Source organism: Musa acuminata, chromosome BXJ1-11 (assembly GCF_036884655.1).
Source record: "Musa acuminata AAA Group cultivar baxijiao chromosome BXJ1-11, Cavendish_Baxijiao_AAA, whole genome shotgun sequence".
NCBI classification, from domain to species: Eukaryota; Viridiplantae; Streptophyta; class Magnoliopsida; order Zingiberales; family Musaceae; genus Musa; species Musa acuminata.
This window is the reverse complement of record NC_088337.1, coordinates 31,881,997-31,907,500: the sequence shown is the minus strand read 5'-3', so window position 1 is coordinate 31,907,500 and position 25,504 is coordinate 31,881,997. Positions and strand designations below refer to the sequence as shown.

Sequence of the window (25,504 nt, the reverse complement as noted above, 5' to 3'; positions counted from 1 at the left end):
TTATTGTCCAGGATTATGTATGCAAGATAAAAAAATGAATGACTTCGAAATTGTGTTGTCTGTTGCCCTTATATTTTATGCTACTCTCCCCTTTTGAATTTTACAATTCTAGAACATAAACATGCTGATCGATTGTTTATCTTGCCCTAGGATTTGCATCAGATCAACTGTTTCTTTCTTTTCCCTTTTTAACTTCATTTTTTTTTGTGGGTGTGTGGTTTTCTAGGGCGACACTGGGTGCAAGACTCCCATCTCAAACCATCCATCACGCCCACAAAGTCGTAATGCATATGCAAATGGTCTCGAAGCATTAGGTTCTTCTGATTCTCAGCTTTCTTTGAACAATGACGTTTCAGCTTTAGGTAGGCAACAACCTGGTGAATATGTCATGAGTGTTGATGGTCTTCCACATAGTTTTACATCTGTTGGAAGTTCATCCCATATGAAAAGCACCACTCCTGATCCGCAGCTGGTTGCACGGGCTCCTAGTCCTCGTCTTCCACCTTTTGTTCTGAATGTTGGCGCCAATATCCAGAAAGATAAAGACAATCTGTCAGCTATAGTTGATTCTGATGACCTTATTGCTGCAATATCAGGTTTTAGCTTGTCAACTGATGGTGCAGTAGCTGCTGAAAATACCTCTCGAACAGAGCTTCAAAGCGAGTTGGATGATCACCACAAATTTCTTTTTGATTCGCTAACAAACCAAGAAAATATTAGGATGCGGGCTATCATGAAAGATTCTGATCCACATTCTTTAATAATTCCCTCTCTTCCACATTCATTGAAGGCTTCATTTCCTCATTCCACTACTGAAGGTCAGGTGGAGATAAGAAATTTGAGCTCGAGAGTAGGTGATCCAATTGAACCACGTAAATCCACTATCTCATCTGTCAAATCATATGTGAAATCACCTTCTTTACCTCTGGTTGCTAATGCTGGTGGTTCACCTGGTCATTATCAGAACCTTGAGAGTGTAGCTGCAGCTTTTGCAGGTAGCAGTGGGTTGAGTGCTTATTCTGTTAATCCTGCATTTCCTTCGATCCTGCAGAATCATATTAGCACAGGCGCTGTGCCTCCTTCATTTGAAAGTGGTGCTGCTGCTTCAGCAATTGCATCTCTTAGTATGGACCCTATGGTTTCTGGAGGAGGTATTTTTGCACCATCAAGTTTAGCTGGACTAACTGATCTGAAAAGTCTCGGTCAAATTGGTAATCAGTCAGCAATAGCAGCTCTCCAAACACCACCTAGTGACCCTCTTTACCTTCAGTACTTGAAGGCTGCTGAATATACTGCACAAGTTGCTGCTAGTTATGGTGATCCTTCCATGGAGAGGGGTTATGTGGGCAATTCTCATGCAGAATTGCTTGGGGTCCAGAATGCTTACATTGCATCATTGCTCCAATCACAGAAACAGTATGATCCCTCGCTTCTTGGCAAATTTGGGTTTACAAATCATGGTTACTATGGCAGTCCTGCTTTTGACCTGGGCTTATCATATCCAGGAAGCCCTTTAGCAGGACAAATTGATTCTCAAATTGGACCTGGAAGCGCTCTTAAGCTTGGCGAGCACTACACACAATTTCCGTATGGCTTGAGAAATTTAAATGGAGGTACTACGGGATCATGGTATTTTGATCAATCTCATAACTTGGATAAACATTTTCGGTCCTCACTTTTAGAGGAGTTCAAGAACAATAAGACCAGATGCTTTGAACTTGCTGAGATTGCTGGTCATGTGGTTGAGTTTAGGTATGCGTAACTCACATGCTGGTCTTAACTCTTAAGCTTGTATCTTTTTCTTTTGGCTTTTGACAGAACAACTAGTTTCTTGCCCCACAGATGTACATCTGTTGGATTATTACCTTTACATTTGCTAAAGTTCATGTTAGAATCATGAAATAGATTCCTTGAAAAAAGTTGCAACTAATTCTAATTTATTTACCATGGAGTAAGCAAATATCAAAAAAATTTAAACACAAAGATTTTCAAATTTCATAAGCAAAGTTGACTTCACAAGGAACAAATTGCCGGATTATCCATTGAATGTTTATATATGGTTGCTTCTTGGGTCCAATTATAATAATCTTCTGATCATTAACCTGTGGCCTGAAATGTTATTCTGTAACTTGATATCCTTAGAGTTTGTTGTGGATATTGTGAATATCTAAATTTTAAAATTTTATTTGTGTGCAGTACTGACCAGTATGGGAGTCGATTTATACAGCAGAAACTTGAAACTGCCACAATTGAAGAGAAAAACATGGTTTTTGAAGAAATCATGCCTCGTGCTCAGTCTTTGATGACCGATGTTTTTGGCAATTATGTGGTGCAAAAGGTATTGCAATTAGATGCGCTAACTGTCAAGTCTAGATTATTTGTGTTATAGACATGTCCTGCAACAGCTTACATTTGGCATTGTTCTAGTTTTTTGAGCATGGATCTACAGCTCAGAGAAGGAAACTGTCTGACCAACTCAATAAGCATGTGTTGGCTCTTAGCCTTCAAATGTATGGTTGTCGGGTAATTCAAAAGGTATTATAATTAAAGACATGTCTGTACACATGATTATTTCTAATATCTTTGTATCACTGTGGCTAATATCTGTTGTTCCATATAATTAAAGTTGGATCTGAAGTTTTATTTGTAATGAGATACAAACCTGTGCTTTGTTCTTGAATTTCATTTATCTAATATTTTGAACATCCATATAATCAAATAGTAGTTTATTTTCAGTTGTCTGGAGTCTCTACCACAGTCTGTCTCTGTCGTTTCTCTCCCCTTTCTCTTTTTCTATTATCAGTTATCTGGAGGCCTTATCACAGTCTGTCTCTGTCATTTCTCTGCTTTCTGTGTCCTCTCTCTGCTGAAAACAATAAACTTAAGTATTTGTTATAGGAGGAAATTCTTGTAGTGTTTGCCTTTTTCCAACTTAACAGGTACTCTTTTTTATGTTAGTTGGCCTTTAGGACTTCCATATGAAAAATCACTTACAAAGTATGTAATAGATAAATTTTGATAGGCTTCTCCCTTTCAGCTTTCATCCTTTTTTCTTAAAGACTGGTTAGTATGAGTATAGTGCATCATCCATATGGACACTGTACAACAACATTTGAATATTAAATACATACCCATTTAGCTGAATGAAGTATTTTTACCTAGTGAACAGCAAGGTAATTTTGGTAATTCTTTCTGATCAAAGATAACCTCAGCTCAAATATGTTCCTAATTGATTTTCTAGTCGTTTAATAGCATGTTAATGGCTTATTGAAGTTATTGGAAAATGAAATCTGACCTATTTCACAGGCCATAGAAGTTGTTGATTTGGACCTGAAGAAAAAAATGGTTTTGGAGCTTGATGGGCATGTCATGCGTTGTGTACGTGACCAGAATGGGAACCATGTCATCCAGAAATGTATCGAGTGTGTTCCCCAGGATGCAATTCAGTTTATCATATCAACCTTCTATGATCAAGTTGTAACATTATCTACTCATCCATATGGCTGTCGTGTCATACAGGTTTATTGCCCTTGAACTTTACTATTCTTGAAAGTTTAGATGCTGTATTCATTTTGGCTGTACTCCCTGCTGAGCTTTTTTTTCCTGGTTCAGAGAGTACTGGAGTATTGTGATGACCCTAACACTCAACAGATTGTGATGGGAGAAATTCTACAATCTGTTAGCTTGTTGACTCAAGACCAGTATGGAAATTATGTTGTCCAGGTTCCTTATCTATCTGTAATTTTTTGCTCCAAAGATGCATGGTTCATGTTTTATCGACTAGTGGCACTTATTAGCTCCCATTATTTTAAACTAAAATAACTTATATATATTTGTTAGTCTTGTGCAGTTTTTTTTTTATACTTATATAGTTATATGTGTATGTGGCTTTATGATTATTTAGGCTGAAAGATCCTGTATTCTGTATGTTGTTACTGAACTAATCTAATGACCATATTATCCTAACATATGGGCAATTTTTTCTTATAATAAAACAACCTCTAGCAAATATTTTAAGATTATCTTGATGTGTCAAACTGTGCTCCTCATTTATTGGCTTTACTGTTAATGAAATAACAGAGCATATCCTCGATATACTTTTAGACTAGGCATCGGCATAAGTAAGGCTTACCAATGATGCCATTGAGACCTTCCAAGATTTCCTCCTGCCTTGGAATTTTTACATAGAAGTATGGGTAACATTCATCAAACAAGCTAAAGGGGCATTAGAGATAACTTGGAATTTGAAGACTATTGAATTTTTAACCAACATAATTTTATTCTCTTGGTTTCAAACAGGAGATTTTTTGCTTCTCCCGGTTATATGAGAAAACTTGATTAATATAATTTAATTCTTTGATACTTTGTTAAAGAGAAATCCGGATAGAATTCGTAGAAAGAGCAAGGTGTGCTTTGATTTTTTTTAACTAAAAAGAAATTTCCATTACGTAAATGGTGTTCACACATGGACTCACTTTTTACCCATCAATTGTGCAACAGTGCACTAGTATGTCTCAACAGAGGCATGTCCTTTGCTTGTGCCATTTATGAATAAAAAGAACTATTTTTTATATGGTTTTACTTCAATGCTATCCCCTTTACCATTTTTGTCAGACACATTGTTTCCTTGTGACATCATGTGGCAAGACTGACACTTCATTGGTACTCTAGAGAGATTATGCTGTAGCTTCCTCTTTACAACTTGTGCTGTGCCTAGAATAGTTAAGTCATGAAACCTGCAAGTCTTGTGCTTGACTGACTCACCTCTTTTTTAATGTTTCTTCCAGTGTGACATTTGCAATCTTTACTCTGTATGCTTGAATTTTCCTACTTGAGATTTATTTTTTGACAGCATGTTTTGGAGCATGGGAAACCTAGTGAGAGGTCTGCCATCATTAAGAAGTTAGCCGGACAGATAGTTCAGATGAGTCTACATAAGTTTGCTTCGAATGTTGTTGAAAAATGTTTGACTTTTGGCAGTCTCGAGGAACGTCAAATATTGGTGAATGAAATGCTTGGTTCAACTGATGAGAATGAGCCTCTTCAGGTTTCTTTCTTCCCGTTGTTCAAAATGTTTTTCTGAATTACACTATTTTGTAATTTTCTTGGATTAGTAAATTATTCATATTGTGGTTTCACCCGACTTTTAACTTTTAGGAGGATTCACATGTTTGGAAGTTTATTTCCTACACTGTATATATTTGAAATCTTTGAATCATCATTGAATTCCAGCCATTTTATTATTGTAGAAGATAAAGAAATGAATTGCAGAGATCAATCAGAAGCATAGCACTTAGGGTTTAATGGACCAAACAGATTGTAAACAATTATAATTCTTCAGTTACTGATAGACCAAATCTCATGACTCAACCCTTGTCAGAGATCATGGCATCTCACTTGATCTGCAAATATGAGCAAGCTAGTTGCTGTTAACCTAATAACTGTGCTGAAATTTTATTTTGGTTAGCCATCTATTACTGTGCTGAAATTTTATTTTGGTTACCCTGATTGTGATTTTACCAATATAATTGTTGCTAAGCATAAACAGTCATTGGATGCTTAATAATTTAGGAGTGCCAACAAATGTAAGCATTTGTCACAGTAAGTTTCTTCTAGACATACCAGACAATTGTTAGTAACCATGTAGTGGTTTGGACAGGTTTAGAAGGGCAGTTTGATGTAGGCAGAAGAAATAACCACATAAAGTCTGTCCCAATTCATGGGTGGGACTGGGGCACTCTGCTTCCTCTTGTGACCGTGAGACTTGGTGTGTTTCATTTATTAAAGTATCTGGAACATTAGCCTTCACAAAATGCATCACTTAAACGCATGTAGCAGTTATTCTGTAGTAATTCTAGGACATGATCATAAGCTTCCACATTATCTTGGTGAAAATTTTTCTTTATGAAGATCTGCTTTCTTAAACTAGTCAACCACGACAGGGAATATATTGTTAGATACAGTAAGCGAATGCATAATAGTAAGTTACTACACAAAAACATAAGCTTTTTAACTATACAAATAAAAGTCATGCAAATAGCTATAACCTTGATAAGAAATGAAAATGTACAAACAATTTCTTAATTTTAGGCATTACTTATAAGTTAAGCTCTTAAACAAGACCTGGAATAGATATGTCCAGTATTAAGAAATTTGTCGTAAGGTAATGGTATGATTTTGAGAAATTATTGCTGTTCTTTTAAGGTTCACGATCAACTCTCTACACTACTTAATATCTAACCCAATATTTTGTTTACAACAGAGTTTCTTCCTGTCAGTAGAAGGCAATGCTTTGTTGTATTCTAACTATTTCGAGGTGCTTGGTTACTGTAGTCTGAGCCAAAGAATTATATGCTCGACAGAAAATATAACTATTTTGACTATTGTGCTTATGTTTTCTCTATGTTCGTGTCAGGCCATGATGAAAGATCAGTTTGGTAACTATGTTGTACAGAAAGTATTGGAGACTTGTGATGATCAGCAACGTGAACTGATTCTGTCACGAATAAAGGTCCACTTGAATGCTTTGAAGAAATATACCTACGGAAAGCATATAGTTGCTCGTGTAGAGAAACTTGTTGCAGCCGGGGGTAAGGCACAATAGTCTCTTTTAGTTCCTTTTACTTGATTTGTTTATATGTCCCATTCTTGTGGAATAAAGGCCAAACGGTTATTAAACCTTGAAGTTTGGAGTAAATTTCAATTTATCTTTTTCGTCGCTCGACTCACTAGCTTAACTAATATCTCAATCAAGTCTTTACGCCAGCTTCTGTCCACAAGCATCGATGGAAAACTGTCATGGTTGCACATTGTGCAAGTCTTATTGTTCAGCCATATTAGATTTTTATTGGGCGTATAGACGGAAGCCGACGGTAAGATTTGATTAATAGTGTTAATCGAAGTTCATGAGTCAATCGACAAAATAAAATTTTGTCCCGAAGTTAAAAAGGATTATTGATACATTCGATGCCAGCATTTCTGTTTCTTAATCATTATCTTGAGTTCTACTAGTAACCACTGCTGATTTCACTTTGCTAGACTCTTCCGTGGCCTCTTCGGCTCTATCTGAATGTTTCTATTTCTATGTTGTTTCGCAGAACGGCGGATCGGATTTCAGACCCAGCATGCATCTTCGATTGCATGAGAATGACATTGTACAGCTGAGGCTAGTGTGAGCTTCCCGGCTTTGCGTGTAGGCTGGTACAGGCTTAGTTGGCAATAATAATGCTGCTTGTACTGAAGTTTGTACATTCTCTAGGTGAACTAATAGTTTGTCACACCATGGCTGAGGCTCAGATGGGTTAGCACATATATGATGTCTTCACAGAGAAGATAGTTGTTTGTACAAGGTTTATATGGGTGTAAATTAAAAGATGGTGATGAAGAAATGTTAACAAGAAAGACTGTAAAAAATGTCGGTTACCGAGAGCTGTTCGTCTGTCCGAAAGGTTGTTTCGTGTTCCTGTTTTATTTGATCATGGAATGTTCCTGAGATACAATTTAGGTAGTAGCTAATTCTACCTATTTATTCCAATGTCTTTGCAAAATTCGACTTATGGCTGTTTATGTGAAGTGCTACAGTTCATGTGCTTACTTGTCATGTATTATTCCGAGACTTGCCATTGCCAGGCTTTTTGCGTGCATGCAATTGTTGTATTTGGCAACCTCAGGTGTCTCAGATGGTAGAGAGAGAGAGAGAGAGAGAGAGAGAGAGATGCTGAAGATACATCTACCAGTAGAGCAGTAACAGCTAAATAACATATGAAGGTCCTGCTTACATTTCACAGAACACATGCATCTCTCTCTCTCTCTCTCTTTGTGTCTGTCTGTCTATCTATCTTGCAGGAGGGCAGAAGGTGATGAGGTATCTCGATGCCCTGCATATGTTCAGGCTGGAAGAGTCGTCGAAGGCGAAGCTGTAAGCACGAGGGCAAATGGACTTGAAGAGATGGGAGAAGAGGGTGGGTTTGCAGATCTTGGGCGAGCCGTAGTCCCCGGTGCAGCAGTACTTGTCCGCCTTCAGCGCCAAGCACGCGCTCTTGCACCCCACCACCTTCCCGTTCCGCTTCACCTCGAGCTTGGAAGGGCAGCAGACGTTCAAGTCCACCTCGCACCCGGCCACGCCGCAGCCAACACCTCCCCCGACCGGGGCCATGGTGACGGGGAGGTTGAAGCCGTCGACCAGGCTCACGTCGTAGAAGTGGAGAGGTGACCGGTCGGTGCCGAAGGTCATCTCCACCACCGTCGCCGGTGGCGCTCCTCCGGCGCCCTTGCACTGCAGCATCCCGCCGCAGTCGCCGCTGTCGCAGCTCCCTTTCCCTTGGCCGTCGAAACCGCAGCCCTGCCTGCCCCAGACCCGCCCCGACCACCAGCTCGGCACGTCGAAGACCGCCTCCTCGCCGAGGCCGAGGTGGAAGCCGCCGTCCTCTGGTGTTGCATGACCGGCGCTGCCGAGCACTCCAGGCCACACGCTGTAGTTGCAGTTGTTCACCAGTATCAGCTGGATTTCATCTGAAACAACAAAGAAGAAGGTCAGGACGTCGTCAAGCCCTGCCGCAGAGGCTGCTTGCTTGTGCTTCGAGGCTCACAGGATAAGGAGATGGGGAGGAGGAGGCAGAGGAGGAACAGGTGTTGCCGGGCAGCTGGCATTGTTCTTCCTGTCGAGGGGGATTTCGTTGCGGTGAAGCAAAGCGGCAACGGCCAGCGATTTATAGGGGAAGAGGCAGTGACTGCTTCATAATAATCCCCGCAGCATTCGTACTCTGTTCCTTCCTTTGTCTTCTTTGCTGCTTTGCCTGATCTCTGTCCGAGGGTGGAAGGACATATGCTTTGCTTGCTATTGGGTTTTCCTCTCCAACCTTACTCTTACCAAAGATATGATCGGAGATTGCAAGATATGATTGGAGATTGCTTTTTGAAACCTCTCTTTATTATTTATTTATTTATAATTATATTATATATATATATATATATATATATATTAATCCTCGATTCAATTGGAACATAACCTTTTCACTCTTTACCTATTGTTAGTGTAAACAATCTTAAGCCGTGGTCTCGGGGCCGACGCGACTTGGTTCGGGTCTGAATGATGGGGGATCTTGTTCGGCGTCCCTTTAGGTTGCCAAGGTGATCGGTCGTGCTGATCGGGTCATGTCGGAGCTCGCCGGGCTTCTCCAAGGGATGGAGGTTCCTCGCCCGGGTGTTCGAGGGAAGGAGCTCCGTCTTCGTCCCTGCGACCCCTTCGACGATCAAGTTAGTGGATAGTCGCAGGGGGTTTTTACATCTTTTCTTTTCCCTCCACTCGTTCAGGACGCGAGGGTATTTATAGGGAAGCTTACTATTTCCTGATGAGGCCGCTTACAGGAGGCAGGCTCGTACTCCTTGTAGTGTCTGACACTGGTGTTGGCGTGGCGTGCACGACCGGGCTTGCGCAGGACGTGGCGTGCCCCGATCATCGTCCTATCTGTGTTGACCAGGTGCTATCAGGTTAATAGAGGTACGAGGCGTCATCTGGGGCAGTTGACGTCGCCCGGGTCTTATCGCCATTATTACCCTCATCATATTCCCCCCCCCCCCCCCCGGAAGGAAGCTATGCGTCGGTTGCTGTAATGGGAGTCCGATGCATGGCTCCGGCTTTGAGAGACTATTCTTGCCGGGCGTTTGTCGGTCCGTTGTCAGGGGTGCAGGTTGCGTAAGCAGCAGTGACCCTAGGTAATGTGCGGCCGAGGAGCACAACTCGGTCGAACTGGCCAAGCAGAGGCTGTGATCTCGAGTGGCGCACGACCGAGGAGCTTAGCTCAGGCGGACAGGCCACACAGAGGTGGTGGTCTTGGGCAGCATGGAGCCGAGGAGCACGATGCAGGCGAGCGAGCTGCGTAGATGTGGTCTCGGGCAGCATGGAGCCGAGGAGCACGACGTAGGCGGGCGGGCCGCGCAGGTGTGGTCTCGGGTAGCATGGAGCCGAGGAGGACGACGTAGGTGGGCGGGCAACGCAGGTGTGGTCTCGGGCAGCATGGAGCCGAGGAGCACGACGCAGGCGGGCGGGCCGCGCAGGTCTGGTCTCGGGTAGCATGGAGCCGAGGAGCACGACGCAAGCGGGCTATGGCCGAGGGGTATAGCTCAGGCGGGCAGGCCGCGCAGGCATGGTCTCGGGCAACATGCAGCTGAGGAGCACGACTCAGCCGGGCAGGCCGCGCAGAGGTTGTGGTCTCGGGCAACACGCAGCCGAGGAGCACGGCGCAGGCGGGCTGCGGCCGAGGGGTATAGCTCAGGCGGACAGGCCGTCCAGGCGTGGTCTCGGGCAACATGCGGCCGAGGGGTATAGCTCAGGCAGGCAGGCCGCGCAGGCGTGGTCTCGAGCAACATGCTGCCGAGGAGCACAGCGCAGGCGGGCTGTGGTCGAGCCGTGTAAATACAAAAGGGGGTAGGTCGGGGCTAACTGCGAGCCGGGAGGTGGTCAGATAGATACTAAACCTTCGCTTGGAAGAGACTGAGGCAGGGCCTAGATTTCTTTTCATGAGAACTACATCGGATAGCCACCACGGATGCTTGACCTCTTCTATGGAGCCCACTGTCAAAAGTCGTCCCTTCTCCTCGCGGCCACCCAGGCCTCCGCCGCGATGTACTAGTTAGCCCGCTGGAGCATATCTAGTACCGTGGTGGGGGGTCGCTCCACGAGGGACCAGAGGAATCTGGAATGTCGCAGGCCTATCATAAACACCTGCATTAACTGAGAGGGATGAGCGTCTGGCAACCCTCGGATTTGTGTTGTAAAGCGATTCACAAAATGAGAGAGGGGCTCGTCCTCCCTTTGGTTGAGTCCGAGGAGCAGTGCAATGGACGGCTTTGGCCGGGCGTAGGCCAATAAGTTAAGCTTGAAGTCTTTGACGAGCTGATCAAAGGAGGCGATCGTCCCAGTCTTCAGACCTCTGTACCATGTGCAGGCTGGCCCCCTCAGAGTCATGGGAAACGCCCTGCACATCAAAGCGTCAGAGGTTCCATACAGTGCCATTTGAGCACGGAAAGCGGTTACGTGGTCCGCTGGGTCGGTGGCGCCGTCATATGCGTCCAGAGAGGGGAGCCGGAAGTTCGGGGGGACTGTCTAATCTTTAATCTCAGGCGCGAATGGAGACCCTTGGTGTGCGTCCTTCTCGAGCTCTCCCTTTGACCTGCGAACCTCCTTCTCCACTTCGTCGAGCTGCTGACTGACAAAGCGTAGCTGGGCTCGCAGGGAGTCCGTTGAATCCAAAAACAATACCTCGGGTTCCGGGCGACCGCTCGGGTTTGCCATCACTCGATCCCCGAGTGGAGCCGATCGGACCCGAGGCGAAGTGGGGAGCTCCGGAAGTAGCGTGTGGGCCCGAACGGGCGGCTCCTGTTGCCGCAGTGGTTGGATCGTAGACGGGTGCACCGGATGAGAAATGAGTGGGATAATGGTTTGCACCATACCCGTCAGAGCTGGGACTTGATGAGCGAGGTCCTGAAAGGCCTCGGATGACACGGGCGACGGGTCGGCTGGGTCTCCTTCGGGCGGTGACCAGCCCGGGTCGTTGAATAACCGCCAATGGCGCTCTGAGGTTGTGGAGGGGTGCTCAGCTCGAGGTTCTTCACGCGGGGGGTGTTCCCCCGTAGCTCCGATCGGGTGTGACCCCTCGGCCGCGAGCTCGTTTGAGTTGATCGGGCGATCCCTTCACATTCGGGCCCTCCTTCTAGCACAAAAAATGTTAGTGTAAACAATCTTAAGCCGTGGCCTCGGGGTCGACGCGGCTTGGTTCGGGTCCGAATGATGGGGGATCTTGTTCGACATCCCTTTGGGTTGCCAAGGTGGTCAGTAGTGCTGATCGGGTCGCGTCAGAGCTCGTCGGGCTTCTCCAAGGGATGGAGGTTCCTTGCCTGGGTGTTCGGGGGAAGGAGCTCCGTCTTCGTCCCTGCACACAGGTCGGGTCGGGGGAGCTCAACCCAACCCCTCCGACGACCAAGTTAGTAGATAGTCACATGAGGTTTTTACCTCTTTTCTTCTCCCTCCACTCGTTCAGGACGTGAGGGTATTCATAGGGAAGCTTACTATTTCCTGATGTGCCCGCTTGCAGGGGGTAGGCTCGTACTCCTGGTAGCGTTTGACACTGGTGTTGGTGTGGCATGCACGACCAAGCTTGCACAGGACGTGGCGTGCCCCGGTCGTCGTCCTATCTGTGTTGACCAGGTGCTGTCAGATTAACAGAAGTGCGAGACGTCATCTGGGGCAGCTAACGTCGCTCCCCCCTCCTTTTTTTTTATTTTTTTATTTTTTTTCTCTTCTTCTTGATCATAGAGATGACGTAAAATGATGGAAAAAAGGACAAATTATGAAATGGGATGAAGTAAAAATTAAAAAAAGATAAGAAATAGTTTTTGATATTTATTATAATGACCTAATATTTTTAAGACTATATGTATCTTCTAATATTCTAGAAGATATTATTTTCTATATCGTTTGCATTAATCAAAAGATATCATGTTTGGGACCTTTACAAATGAGTTAGCATGATAGTGAGAGTGGTGTGCGTAAGTGGGGGTTATGGGAAAGGAAAAAGAATGGTAAAAATAAAATTTGAGAGAATATGATTTATAAAATATTATTTTATTAATTTTTAAGGGATTATAAATAAATAATAAGATGATTATGAATAGTAAGAAGACTTTCAATAGTAAGCTCCTATTATTATTAGTTCAACATTAAAAAAAAGGATTAAAACTAAGATAGACTTAAATCTAATTACTATATTATTATTAATTTTAGTTTATGTATTTTGATTAGTGAATTAAGTTAAATGAAGTTATCTAATGATACGAAAACGATCTAACATCCATCACCATCTATGGATGCTTTGGTGAGTCATCTTAGAGGTGGCTTTGCCTCAAAGTACGAGACTTGGAATAATAAATATGTCTTTCTTTTTGTAGAATAAGATCAAAGGAAAAAGTATATATATATTGGTGTGAGTTCTTTGTTGTTAGAAGAAACAATGGTGTTATTTTTTCCATGATTAAGATGGCATAAGCTCCTTATGAATATTAGATATTTCTCAACAATTTTTTCTCGAATTTTTTATGTAAGTAAGAAATGTTATTGTCACATCCCAGATTTATAAAAAATAAATTATTATGTTAATATTTTATAATTTATCAAAAAATATTTTGAATTCAAATCTTTATCTTTATAATAATAATAATAAATTTTTAATTAAAAAATAATCATATTTTCTTGATAGGGCAGAAAAAAAAAAGCCTCTTTCACCCGACCTCGAATCAACTATGAAGTAATATGTTACTTTAAAAATAAAAATAAGATAAAAATACACCGGCAACATAAATGCTAGTAAGAACCTTCAAAAATTTATAAAAATAATTTTAATATTTATGAAACATATATAATAATTTAATATAAAATGATAATATATCAATTCATCGTGAAATTAATATATCATGAAAATAATAATAATTCTTATATAATAAATAAAATAATGTACCAATCATGTGTAATAAATCTAAATGATATACATAACAATTAAATAATAAAAATATACATCATATCCAATGATATACTCTTCGAACATCGGACGAAGAGACATACTCTATGAGATGAATTCTTCTCGATAGCAGATAGAAAAAACCTATATAGATTGAATCGTATTTGGTCATTTAAGGTGGAACATGCCAAACCACACGTAATGAACTATACCTAGTCACATTAGCTATGTTATAACCATATGTGCTAGATTGTGCCGAACCACATGAATTGATCTAGTCAATCAACTTAATTCAGGTCAGACTCCGATCATCCTTATTAAATCAGATTTAATATTTTTAATTATTAGAGAGTAATTCAAATCCATAAATTGAGTAACGTAGATTCATGATGTTAAATGTAAAGCTAATTAAATTATAAAAATTCACATATAATTTTTGAAATATAAATATATCTAACTAAATGAATTAAAACTATTATATTGATATAATTTTTTTAATAATATTAAAATTTATTTAAGCTTGAGAGACTATTATAAGTCAAATAATTATTCTAACATCATAAATCAATTATCATTATTTATTAATCATAAATTCTTGAGATTAAAATATTATTATATATCATAAAATTTTAACCATGAATTAAAACATAAATCAAAGTTGATTAGAATAAAATAGAAGATCCTACCTCTCCTCAAGGATCCTGCTAACTACTACTAGGTCCGATAAAAAGCTAGAGAAGAGTAACCCATTTTATATAAGAGAGAGAAATCCGGTCTCTTTAAAAGATAAATAATAATTTAATTTATAATTTATAATTTTTATTTTACTTTCACACACAAGATAGAATTATAATATTTATTTATTATGATTCACACACACAAAAATATAATTTAAACTAATTACTTTCTTGAATTAATTGATTAACAATTTTTTTTAACTTATCTACGTAATTAAGAAAATTGATTTTAATAATTTATTTAACCATACTATACAAATAAAAAAAGTTAATAATTTAAATAAAATAGTATAATTATTTATAGTAATTAATTTACATCGAGAAAGAAAAATTATGGGTGATTAGAGTTATAATAAATACTCAAGAAAATTAGATGAAACCTTTGAATTAACCCACCCCCATGCCTCCATCATCATTATCCTCCATCGCTGCCAGATAGATGTTCTTCTGACAAAAGGCAGTAAGTAAGTGAGTAAGCCTTCGAGATATCCACTAATTAATCGAGAGAAAATGACACTAATTAAGTGGAAGAAAGAGAGAAGCAACCAAAAAGGTTGTAATGGCGTGACTTCCATTTCACATCAAGAACAAATCTTGAGAGCTTCTTCGAGTCAAGCAAACTGTGCTCGACTTGCTGACGACGTGCAGGAAGAAGCCCAAGTCACAGACAGACTATTCAACGCGACGGCCAAACACTCCACGACGAGTAACCATCAGGTCAGATGGAAAGCGACGAAGGATGACAAACAAACGGCAGCAGGCGATTGTTTCTTTGCGATGTGAGATTTGGAGCCCAAATTCTCCGCCCATCTTTGTTCAAAGTCTTACGGGCTGCGCCGCACGTCGAAGGAGACCGAATACCAAATGTTTCACTTCGACTTTTCTTTTTCTCCTCTAAATTACAAAAAGTAGTATTCTTTAATGAATTTATAAAAGCTTAAATAAGTTTAATATTATTAAATCGAACTTAAATTCAATAAGTTAATGTCAAGTAGTATCTTGGATATTACTCTCTATTAGTAAAAAAATCATGTTATGCTTTTACTATTAAAAAAAATTTAATGTCAAAATCTAAGATCAAATAGTAATAGATCGAATTTACGATGTATGTCTTTTAATGTCATCCATAAATTTTTTATCTGATTTACACTAGCATCATCGTCACATCAAAAAGTTATAGCGATGTTGATCTACAATAAAAATTAGACTCTCTTCTTATTATCTTTAATAAGATCACTGATAAATTATTAATAAATATGAGATAGAAAATATCTGTAGTCTCTCAATAATATCACATATTAGTCTATAATAATATCTTATATAATTAGATAGTACTACCATATGATCTAATACTCTCGATTCAAGTACTTTTCGAATTTATTTTAAATATAATCAAAGCTTATCTCTATACTTAAAAAAAAAAAAATCTAGATTAATGTTTTATCCTTATAAATAGACTGCCTATGCATGATGATGAGGTTCTCATTAAAATTTTCCCAACAAAAATGCACTATAATTTTTAGATTAAAGATAATAAAATAATACGTACATCAGAAAAGTCTTATCACGAATACCCCCGACGTATTAAAGACAATAATATGCAGGCATTTCTTACTCCATTGAATGTACATGTTGTATGCATTGGGTTTTAGAAAGATATGTGGAGCTTATCAACTGAAGTCCACGCATGTCGAGTGGAGGTTGATGTGCCTCCGACCGACCCTCCCCGATGGCGAGAAGATCTTAGTCGGCTTCCTGTGATATGGTATTATTAAGTCTCTATCCCGTGACGCGTCGTAGTTGCCTACCGACCGTAAACTAAGTGAATTGATGAGATGCCATGTCATATGTCAACGAATCATTTTGACCGCCATCCATCCATTCATTGATCAATTGCCGGTCTCAAAGGCATGGTTTTGGTGAGAGAAGATGTCCCATTAGGCATACACATGTCTAATGTAGTTGTTGTTGCGTTCCGATGGTCTTTCGTGGGTGCTCAAGTCAACGACTCAACTTTCTTTAGTAGCAACCGGTGTTTGGGTAAAAGACGTTGTTGCGCCTCTTGTCATATGATTAATATATTCCATAAATTAATGTTCAATCAATCAATCATACATATATTTTAATTTTTTATTAACTTAAGCATTTGTGGGACATAACTATAGCGCTAATCTTATAAATAATAATAATAATAATAATACGAATCATATGGATATTATGAAACCTAAAATATTTCCGAGTTTGAAGCATTCCACCATCCATCGACTTCATTTCACATAATAATTAGTGTACAGTACGTGAGAATTGAAAACCTCATATTACACAACCTCACCGAGCTTTTGACTTTTCCACAGGAAATTGGTGGGTGCATCCCCTTTGCCTCGTTACATACATGCGTTGCGTAAGCTCATCTTGCTTTGAGATTCGTACGAGGACTCCGTCGACGGCTTTGAGAGTCGTCTCCAGGGCCGATGGACGGTCGGATTCACGTCCGTGCCGTGCCGTGCCGGCGCCCGATGGAGGAGGGGTGGTAGGTGGGGGTTGTTAGCGAGAATTCTGGCGTCGGACGAGCTGTTGTCTTCAATCAGCAGCGGCCACCCTCGGTCGATCCACCGCTGCCGATAAGGCGCTCTTCATGGTTGACCGCATTCGTGTCCCGGTTCACGAGCAGCTCTCTATAAGAACCCATGCTTGTTGCTCCCTCCACTCCATCGCCTCCACCAGCTCAATCGATACAGAGCGTGGGTAGGGACTAGGGTCTCGAGCTAAGAGCGGAAGAAAGCCATGGAGAACGGTCTTGGAAGCAGCTGCATCGCCAACGACGAGAGGTGGTCTCTTGCCGGCGCAACAGCCGTGGTCACCGGCGGCACCAAAGGAATCGGGTACGATACTGCCATCATATCTACATCTCTCTAGCAGCTGCAGGGTTTATTTTCTTGTTCGTGATCGGCCACCATGAACTGAGCTCTGTTGTCAGCCTTCCAGGCATGCCATAGTCGAGGAACTAGCCAGATTCGGAGCAGCCATCCACATCTGCTCCCGAAACGAAGCAGAGCTCAACAATTGCTTGAAAGAATGGGGGGCGAAGAACTTTAAGGTCACAGGCTCCGTCTGCGATGTCTCGTCCCGAGATGATCGAGAGAAGCTAATGGAGGACGTCAAGTCCACCTTTGGCGGAAAGCTCAGTATCCTGGTGAGCAACAAAAAGATCTCCACTCGTGATTTGAGCTGCTTGTGAACTTGTTGTGCTCGTCGTGTAGGTCAACAACGCAGGGACGGGGTTTGTGAAGCCGATGGTGGCCATAACCCCTGACGAGTACAAGTTTATGATGAGCACCAACCTGGAGTCTGCGTTCCACCTGACCCAGCTCGCCCACCCCCTGCTCAAGGCATCAGGAGCAGGCACCATCGTCAACGTCTCCTCGCTCGCTGGCATCGTCGGCATTGACAACATAACCATCTACGGAGCAACTAAAGGTACGTACTCGATCACTCGTCGAGCTCTTGGAGCTCTTCGAGATCTCCAGCAACTTGACTCTCGCTTGCTCTTCTCCAGCGGCGCTGAACCAGCTCACCAGGAGCCTGGCCTGCGAGTGGGCGAAGGACAACATCCGGACCAACTGCGTCGCGCCCGGCTCCGTTAGAACCCCTCTCATGGAACCGGTAATGACCTCCTCCCCCACCACCTAGTTGATGAAATGCCTGGATTCCAAACTTAAATTGTTTGCGTCCCCAACACAGTTGCTTGCGATCGAGGAGTTCGTGGCGAAGGAGACGTACCGCATCCCTCTCGGGCGCGTGGCCGAGTCGGAGGAGGTGTCAGCTGTGGTGGCTTTCTTGTGCCTCCCTGCTGCTTGCTACATCAATGGCCAAGTCATCTGCGTCGACGGTGGTAAATCTGTCAACGGCAACCTCTAAACCCAACCCGAAGCCACGGCGATCTCCTCCAAATAAAACCGTTTTTGTGGTTGGCCCGTTGGCTGCCGAGATGCGTTTACCATGGTTATGTGATACCTAAATAGGTTCCCTGTGTTTTGTCTGCCTCTATTATGTGGTCATCATGTATCGGTTGGATTTAGTGTTATAATAAGTTATCGGAGGAGCTCTAAGTTGACAAACCTTGAATCGCAAGTGGTACGTCTTCTTCTTGACGACAACAACACAGCTAAACAGGGATTATTGCGACTGAGTCTTCGTGGTTGATCTTGATCACACAATAAGCCCATCACCTCTCAAAGATAGCAATTCGGGGTGATCGACCATGGAAAGTTTCTTTTCTTGGAGATCATCAAATGTACAAGTATCAGTCTCTAATTTCACCTTTTTTCTCGTGAGTGGGGGTGGGGCATCCATCGATCTCTTTTACTTTTTTTACTTTTTCTTGATTTGACTTATAAATTGTGTGGTGCGGGGAAAAAGTTCTCTTGATATATATATCCTTGTTAAATTTAAAACATAATACAATAATAATCATTATAAAATTTGATGATACCTCCAAAACACTCAAGTTTATCACTTCTATCCACGGTTATTATTGATATATCATAATAAAAACTATACAAGGGTTTAGAATATTTAAAATATCCTTAATATTTTTAACATCATATTGAGTTTTTTTTTTCATTCAAAATACATTAGTGAAAATTGGAGTTCTGATCAACAATTAACTTAAATATATATGTAAATTATAATTTACAAATACCTTCAGTTTTAGCTGGTACATGCATGCATAATAGGAGCCGATGAACATACCATCCACTACCGGGTCATACTCGAACTGTTTCGGCCTAATCCGACCCGTTTGCTAAAGTATCTGCACAGGGTCCGAAATCCTGACCCGTCTATCGGGTGGTTCGCATGGTCGAACACAACCCACATCCAATCGGATCAACTCATATCCGGGCACCGATTATAATACAAATAGCTTTGTCTCAATTCCATTAAAAAAGAGTCTGAGGTTTGTTAATCCAAGTCAGAGGAACGTGACTCGAAGACACGTCATCAAGGACGCGTGTCGATCACAGAGTCCGCCGACCATGGTATTTTACTGGCTGGAGTAGGCGTTATTCTTGTTGTTGCTGTTGTCGTTACTAATATTATTATGTCGCTCCCATCCCCCATGTCTACATGCGCTGTTGCCACCCTATATATAAAACTGGAGAAATCGAACCGAAGCAATCGTGTACGACGCCGAAGCATCCACGTGATGCGTTCCCACACCGTTTGATCGAAAGGCAAGGCGAGTCCCGACCGATCGATCCGGTTTAATTTAGAATAGTGGCATTACCTTTTCGTTTTCGGGGACCACATGCGTGTCAGATAAGCCACGACGCTTTCGCCTCCCACCCCACGCCTGTACACGCGTCGAGAAGAGGAGCGAGAGAGGTGAGACCGACCACGATGGACGCTTCGGATTCGTCCGCTCTGTTGGGGGAACAGGTGGCACGTGGAAGCAAATCATGAGCCACGTCTTTCTTATACGTCTCTGGGCACCGTCTCATCTTCCTGCATTTCGGTTGGAGAAAACGACGGTATTCGTGTAGGACCAACTGATTGTGAAACCTTCTTGCCCAATGAGAAGGCGGGTAGACACGTCGGCGTAGTGTGCTGAGTGTGACTTATTTCTGAGGAGCCACGGCTGACGCTCGGCTGCTTCTCTTTTACCTTCCACCGGTTCGAATTCGAGACCGAGAGAGAGCGAAGGGTACCAAGTTTTGTTTCTATTTTCTTGTGTGTACCTCGATAATGGCGGAGATCTGTTGTGGCGTGGAGACGGCGGCTTTGAAGTCCTGCGAGCCGGGATCACGCGCGGCGAGGCGGCGCCGGATGGAGATCCGGCGGCTCAGCTTCGTCGCCGGGGTGGAGGCACCAGCGGTGGAGGACGAACCCAGTGAAAAGCGGCAGAGGATGGATGGCGGCAGCTCCTCCGGGAGCGCGGAAAAGTCTGGAACGACACCGGGTGGGAGCCCGAGTCTGGAGCCTCCCATTATGGCGTCCGCGGAATTGGGGACGTCCGGTCGGCGCCCGAGGTTTGGGATGGCTGCGGTCCGCGGGCGGAGGAGGGACATGGAGGACGCCGTCTCCATCCGTCCCGACTTTGTTCGGCGAGACGATGGGGTTTCGGCGAGGCACCATTTCTTCGGCGTCTTTGATGGTCATGGTTGCTCTCACGTAAGATAGTCCCCTTGTCCCTTTCCAACTCTCTTCCTGTTCTTCTCCAGTAGCTGATATGTTCTTCCGTGCTTTGCAGGTGGCGTCGCTGTGTAGCGATCGGATGCACGAGGTGGTGGCGGAGGAAGTAGAGACGCTTGCGTCGGGTGCCGCTACATCGCCGCAGGCATGGAGGGTGGCGATGGAGAGGAGCTTCGCTCGGGTGGACGCGGAGGCGGTGAACGGGAGCGGTGAGCGCCCGAGCCAGGACTGCCGATGCGAGCTCCAGCCGCCGAGGTGTGACCACGTGGGCTCCACCGCCGTGGTCGCCGTCGTCAGCCCCACCCGGATCGTCGTCGCCAACTGCGGCGACTCCCGCGCCGTCCTCTGCCGCAACGGCGCCCCCATCCCCCTCTCTTCCGACCACAAGGTATCGAAGGGAAAGGGATCTCTTTTTTCTCCTTCCACCAGTAAATTAGCCCGGCGGGCAGCCGACACAAGTAACGGTTCTGATGATGTGCAAATTTTGCAGCCGGACCGAGAGGACGAGCTGCAGCGGATCGAAGCCGCTGGGGGTCGAGTGATCTATTGGGACGGGGCGAGGGTTCTTGGCGTGCTCGCCATGTCTCGAGCCATAGGTAAGCTCCAAGTCCGCTGTTTCTTCTTCCTCCTCCATCCGAGTATCTGGAAGTCTGTGGGGCTAATCAGTCGATCGTAAAAACATGAACCATAAAAACAGGGGACAGTTATTTGAAGCCGTACGTGATATCGGAGCCGGAGGTGACGGTGTTGGATAGGGAGGAGGGCGACGAGTGCCTGATCCTGGCGAGCGACGGGCTGTGGGACGTGGTGACCAACGAGACGGCCTGCGACATCGCAAGGATGTGCCTGCAGGGCGGCGGCGACGAAGAAGAGGAAGTCGCTGGCGGCGATGCATCATGCTCAGACGCGGCCGTACTGCTGACAAAGCTGGCCTTTGCGAGGCACAGCGCAGATAACATCAGCGTGGTCGTCGTCGACCTAAGAGAGAAATGGAAAAGGGCGCCGACGACGCCGACGAGGAAGAATTCGTAGTACTGAAAGACTTACTATTATTCTCTTATATCTCTTGAGCTTCCCCGTAGCAGCACCAGATTGCCTTGACTGGCGGTGAAAGAGCAAAAACGCCGGCGTTGCTAACCTGGGAAGATGGAGATGAGAAATCATTAAGATGACCAGAATCTCTCTGGCTTTTCTCATTTCTTTTCTGTTGTTGATTACAATGAACGTGGCAAATTTGTATGGTGACATGAGAGTTTCACCTTTTACAGCATTCCCTTCTTTTCCTCGTGGGCTTTCGATTACCTTTGTCAGTGACGAACGACCTGATGGATCATGAACAGATGTTTGGATCAGTTATGGCCAATGTTTAGCAAAAGATTGTGCTTGTTTTGTTCTAAAACAAGTTGATGTAGATACTGGACAAAGTCACACCATGAATGAGAACTGGAATTAATGAAGTAACTTTGTTATAGCGAAAGGCATTTTCCTTGATTCTCAACAAGACTCAGATCAACATTACGACACAAACATCGTGTTTTAAGTATATATAGATATTCCCCTAAGCACATACACGCCCAATCACTTGCAAACCACAGGGGCAAAAATAATAGTAAAAAATAAATCAGAGAAGAAGTTATCGAACTTTCACCAACATGGTGTTTGATGAATCCAGAATAGACCTAATTCAAATATCAAGAAACATAAAAGGCAACTTTATGTAGTTTTAAACAGCTTTGATCATTGCAAAAACATAAAAGGATACGATCAAGAAACGAAGCAAACGGAGGCTATGAACAACAAGCGGAAACTTGGGGAATTGATTCTAAACATGGAAGCAGCATAATGCAATTTCCTTAGATTATTCTGGGAGGATATACCTGCCCACACCTTCTGTTGGCTCTCCTTGTGTGTAAACTGGAAGTGCTGCCCATGCACAATAATCTCCAGCTCCTAGAATTATGTTGACATCAAGAAGCAGAATTCCATCTTCATCAAAAGTAGGAAACCAATTTAAAAAGCAATTATATGATAAGAACAACAATTATATAATGGAGAATCTTGAATTTTTGCTATGGTAACCAAGAATTCTATAAAAATATGAAGATTCAACATAGAGTTCATAAACCTTAATCGAAGGAAATCCCTAACGGCAGTCATAACATATAAGAACTCACATGTTGGACTTTTCACTACTGAAGAAGCAAGCACAAAATATAATGACATTTGTATCATGAATCCAATTTATTTGATGTATTGAACAATGAACTAAGTCAAATGCCTGTTTCAGAGTTAATGATCAATGAGTTGCAGAAGTGCTACCATTCCAGATGCGACCTATTCGAGTGGAAATCAAATCTGGTTCTCATCAGCATCGTATGAGAAAGCAACAAAACTTGGGACTCAATGAGGAGCATCAAAATCAACTCTCATTTGGTAACCAAGTGCAATATCTGGAACCATCCGCACAATTAGGGCAAGAAGAAGACACATTTGGAAAGGAAAACGATAAGCTTATGAGAAGTTCTTGGGGTTTACATATGAAGAAAACTAGTAGTCTTAGAGATATGATCCAAGTTCTGATTGATCATGAATATACTGAGTTCGATCTACAAGAAAATTTAATTTGACTTTGATCTTTATAATCCAAATTTGGCTTCCTTTGTTTCCACCCAAGCATGTGTGAGGAACTTTGCTTAGCCATACCTTCAAAAAATTAAATCCTACCATGGTCACACGCACAAAACATATATGCGCGCACGCATGAGAACTCTTTGTTACATTTCGACTGGAACATCAAAATACTTGCTACTTTCATAAATAAGCTACACTGAATTTCAAAGGAAGATTTTCACCAAAGACAATCAAGTACGGCTTCTTTCTAAAGAAAAGTACATGTAATAATATGAAAACCAGTTTCAAGGATGACAAAAGGTTGTTCTTGGGAATCATATCATCTTTTGCTAATTGTTTCAATATTTTGCATCTCTTAAGTTTATCAGGTATGCTGTAGTGAAACCTACTTGGATCTAGTTAATTTTACCCTTATGTTATCATACATTAAAACAATCACAACACTTACCCCTAGTGTCAAGAGCACATCTGTCTAGTTGATACGCACCAAAACTGGAAGAATACCATGTGTTATGGTCATAATTCTTTTTTGATAATTAAGTTCATGGTCATAGATCATAGAGTCTTCAAAAATAATGGGAAAAGAAAAACTATCAGTTAGTTGTTCAAAAGAAATCTGATCTAATGCTACACTCAGCAAAGATTCAGTTTCATTGATTCATGAATACATGACTCACAAATTAAGCCTGTAAACTACCCTTCATTCACTTTTAGGCCTTTAAATTTTATAGAAAGGAAACTATATTACTGAATTATATGAAAAACCCAAAAAAACTGAGTCTCAAAACTTTGTTAACCTTGGAAAGAAGTTATTCCATATTTTCTTATGAATGTTCGTAAATCATTTTAATCATCCATGCCATTATATTTAGCAGCTTTTAGTAAACTTAAATGAATTACTAGCTCTTACCTAACTCATAATTGGATATTTGGCCTTAACTTGAAACAAACTTCAGTTTTCATTGCAGTGAAGCTTCTCAATAGGGAAGAGAAGTGCTATCGTCCACATACTGGCAAAGATTTTAGCCTTCTAATGTGGAATTAGCAGTCCAACTAGTTCCCTTTTACAAAATTGCATGAATCACCGCTTTAGGGATCTTACCATCGTCAGCAAAGATCATAGGCAGCTGCTCGTCTACACAAATTATCGGCCACACACAACTCAGGAGAACAAATCATAGCTCCAAGCTTCTTGTAACCCAATTACGTCCAAATTATATAATGATAGTTAAAAACTCTATCGTATGTTCCTACATCAGTCGATATATATCCCCTGTTAGCATAAAATTCCATGCTATATGAAAGCCTGATCCCTCTTGTGGGGATATGACTGTACCTGGGTCTTGTGGATTTTAGAAAAGGGTTTAAGTGGACCTGTATCCATTATGATCTTAGGTTTGACCTTTAGATAGGGTTTGTCCAAGTCTCGGATTCTATGGGCATGATATGATAATAAAAACTTTACGACTTAGAGAATGTCTCTGAATTCACAGGAAATTTGAGAAAATGAAATGTAACTATCCACCATGATTAGCATCGCTAAGAGTCACAGTAAACAACAATTAGCCATCAAAGGAGACAGAACGAGAACGATCAACATTCACAGGCAGAATGGGAGAACCAAATAAGCAAGTTAGAAGAAGGATAACCTCATTTCTGCTTCTAGGCCAGGGATCTGTGTCTTGTCATCCTTGAACGCCGGAAATCAATCGATTCAACCCCTTCCCTCAGAACAATGTCACTCGAGATTCTCTCCACTCTGCCTAGAATGCAACCGATTAGGGCACAGTTTAAACATCTTGATCCAAACGGTATGCATTGTCTCCTCCCCTTCGCTCCCGTTGTTCCCGTCTCCCTTCGTCCAAAACATCCACCACGTCCGAGTGATGCGCCCCCACGTCGAGGTCGCCACCCATCGGCCCTCGAGTTTCTCCTCTCTTTCCCTCGGATGTAATCTTCTAGGGTAGAGCTCGACACTTCTTGATCCAAACTCTGTCCATCGGCTTCTCCCCTTCGCTCCCGTCGCTTTCCGTCCCCTTTCCAAACCATCCACCACGTCCGTTCCATGCGACCCACCCCTTCGTCGTTCGACACCCCGATCAAGTACAGTGACAATAACGGCGATGTGAACTAACCCCACAACGGGGAAGTTACCTCCACCGTAGCATATGATGAAGCCATACGGCATGACGTAACTTCCTTGGCCCTTCCTCGCGAATGAACGATACAGGAGGCTCATTCCATGCTTGCTGAGGACAAACAAAGAGCCTCGATAAAACATATCATCATGAGTCGTATTCTAACATCATCTTTAAGAAGATATGCTCATCGATTATCACCACCATTGATGATTCTCTTATAGGATAAGGGACACTATGATCTATTGCTAGCCTCATGTCATCAATCGCTCAAGTATAAAATCTAGCCTCCTAA

The 25,504-nt window shown here is 42.5% G+C and overlaps 4 protein-coding genes and 1 long non-coding RNA gene across 5 annotated transcripts in view; 3 read left to right on the top strand and 2 right to left on the bottom strand.

Annotated features, from left to right (window-relative positions):
• Positions 1–7,534, top strand: part of LOC135597725 (pumilio homolog 2-like) — a 9,480-nt gene extending 1,946 nt beyond the window's left edge. Inside the window, exons 2-9 of the mRNA XM_065091088.1 lie at positions 227–1,752; positions 2,197–2,338; positions 2,428–2,535; positions 3,307–3,519; positions 3,613–3,723; positions 4,853–5,047; positions 6,416–6,590; positions 7,098–7,534. Of these exons, the coding sequence (XP_064947160.1) occupies positions 227–1,752; positions 2,197–2,338; positions 2,428–2,535; positions 3,307–3,519; positions 3,613–3,723; positions 4,853–5,047; positions 6,416–6,590; positions 7,098–7,144 (2,517 nt within the window). The 3' untranslated portion in view covers positions 7,145–7,534. The remainder of the gene's footprint in view (positions 1–226; positions 1,753–2,196; positions 2,339–2,427; positions 2,536–3,306; positions 3,520–3,612; positions 3,724–4,852; positions 5,048–6,415; positions 6,591–7,097) is intronic.
• LOC135597726 (thaumatin-like protein) lies at positions 7,202–8,816 on the bottom strand. Its single transcript, XM_065091089.1, has 2 exons — positions 8,589–8,816; positions 7,202–8,511 (listed from the first exon to the last, which is right to left on the bottom strand). Exons 1-2 carry the CDS (start codon positions 8,647–8,649, stop codon positions 7,835–7,837), a joined length of 738 nt encoding a protein of 245 aa, XP_064947161.1. The 5' UTR covers positions 8,650–8,816; the 3' UTR covers positions 7,202–7,834.
• An 8,137-nt stretch (positions 8,817–16,953) lies between these two features.
• LOC135597723 (tropinone reductase homolog At5g06060-like) lies at positions 16,954–18,366 on the top strand. Its single transcript, XM_065091086.1, has 5 exons — positions 16,954–17,130; positions 17,234–17,441; positions 17,509–17,725; positions 17,805–17,911; positions 17,990–18,366. The coding sequence occupies exons 1-5, from the start codon at positions 17,033–17,035 to the stop codon at positions 18,164–18,166; spliced, it is 807 nt and encodes a 268-aa protein (XP_064947158.1). The 5' UTR covers positions 16,954–17,032; the 3' UTR covers positions 18,167–18,366.
• Positions 18,367–19,850: 1,484 nt separating this feature from the next.
• LOC103972274 (probable protein phosphatase 2C 68) lies at positions 19,851–21,723 on the top strand. Its single transcript, XM_009386562.3, has 4 exons — positions 19,851–20,419; positions 20,499–20,828; positions 20,931–21,036; positions 21,138–21,723. The coding sequence occupies exons 1-4, from the start codon at positions 19,994–19,996 to the stop codon at positions 21,470–21,472; spliced, it is 1,197 nt and encodes a 398-aa protein (XP_009384837.2). The 5' UTR covers positions 19,851–19,993; the 3' UTR covers positions 21,473–21,723.
• Positions 21,698–25,172, bottom strand: LOC135597724 (uncharacterized). Its single transcript, XR_010481384.1, has 3 exons — positions 24,721–25,172; positions 22,318–22,426; positions 21,698–21,762 (listed from the first exon to the last, which is right to left on the bottom strand). It is a non-coding gene; the product is annotated as an uncharacterized LOC135597724 (long non-coding RNA).
• Between the last annotated feature and the right edge of the window lie 332 nt (positions 25,173–25,504).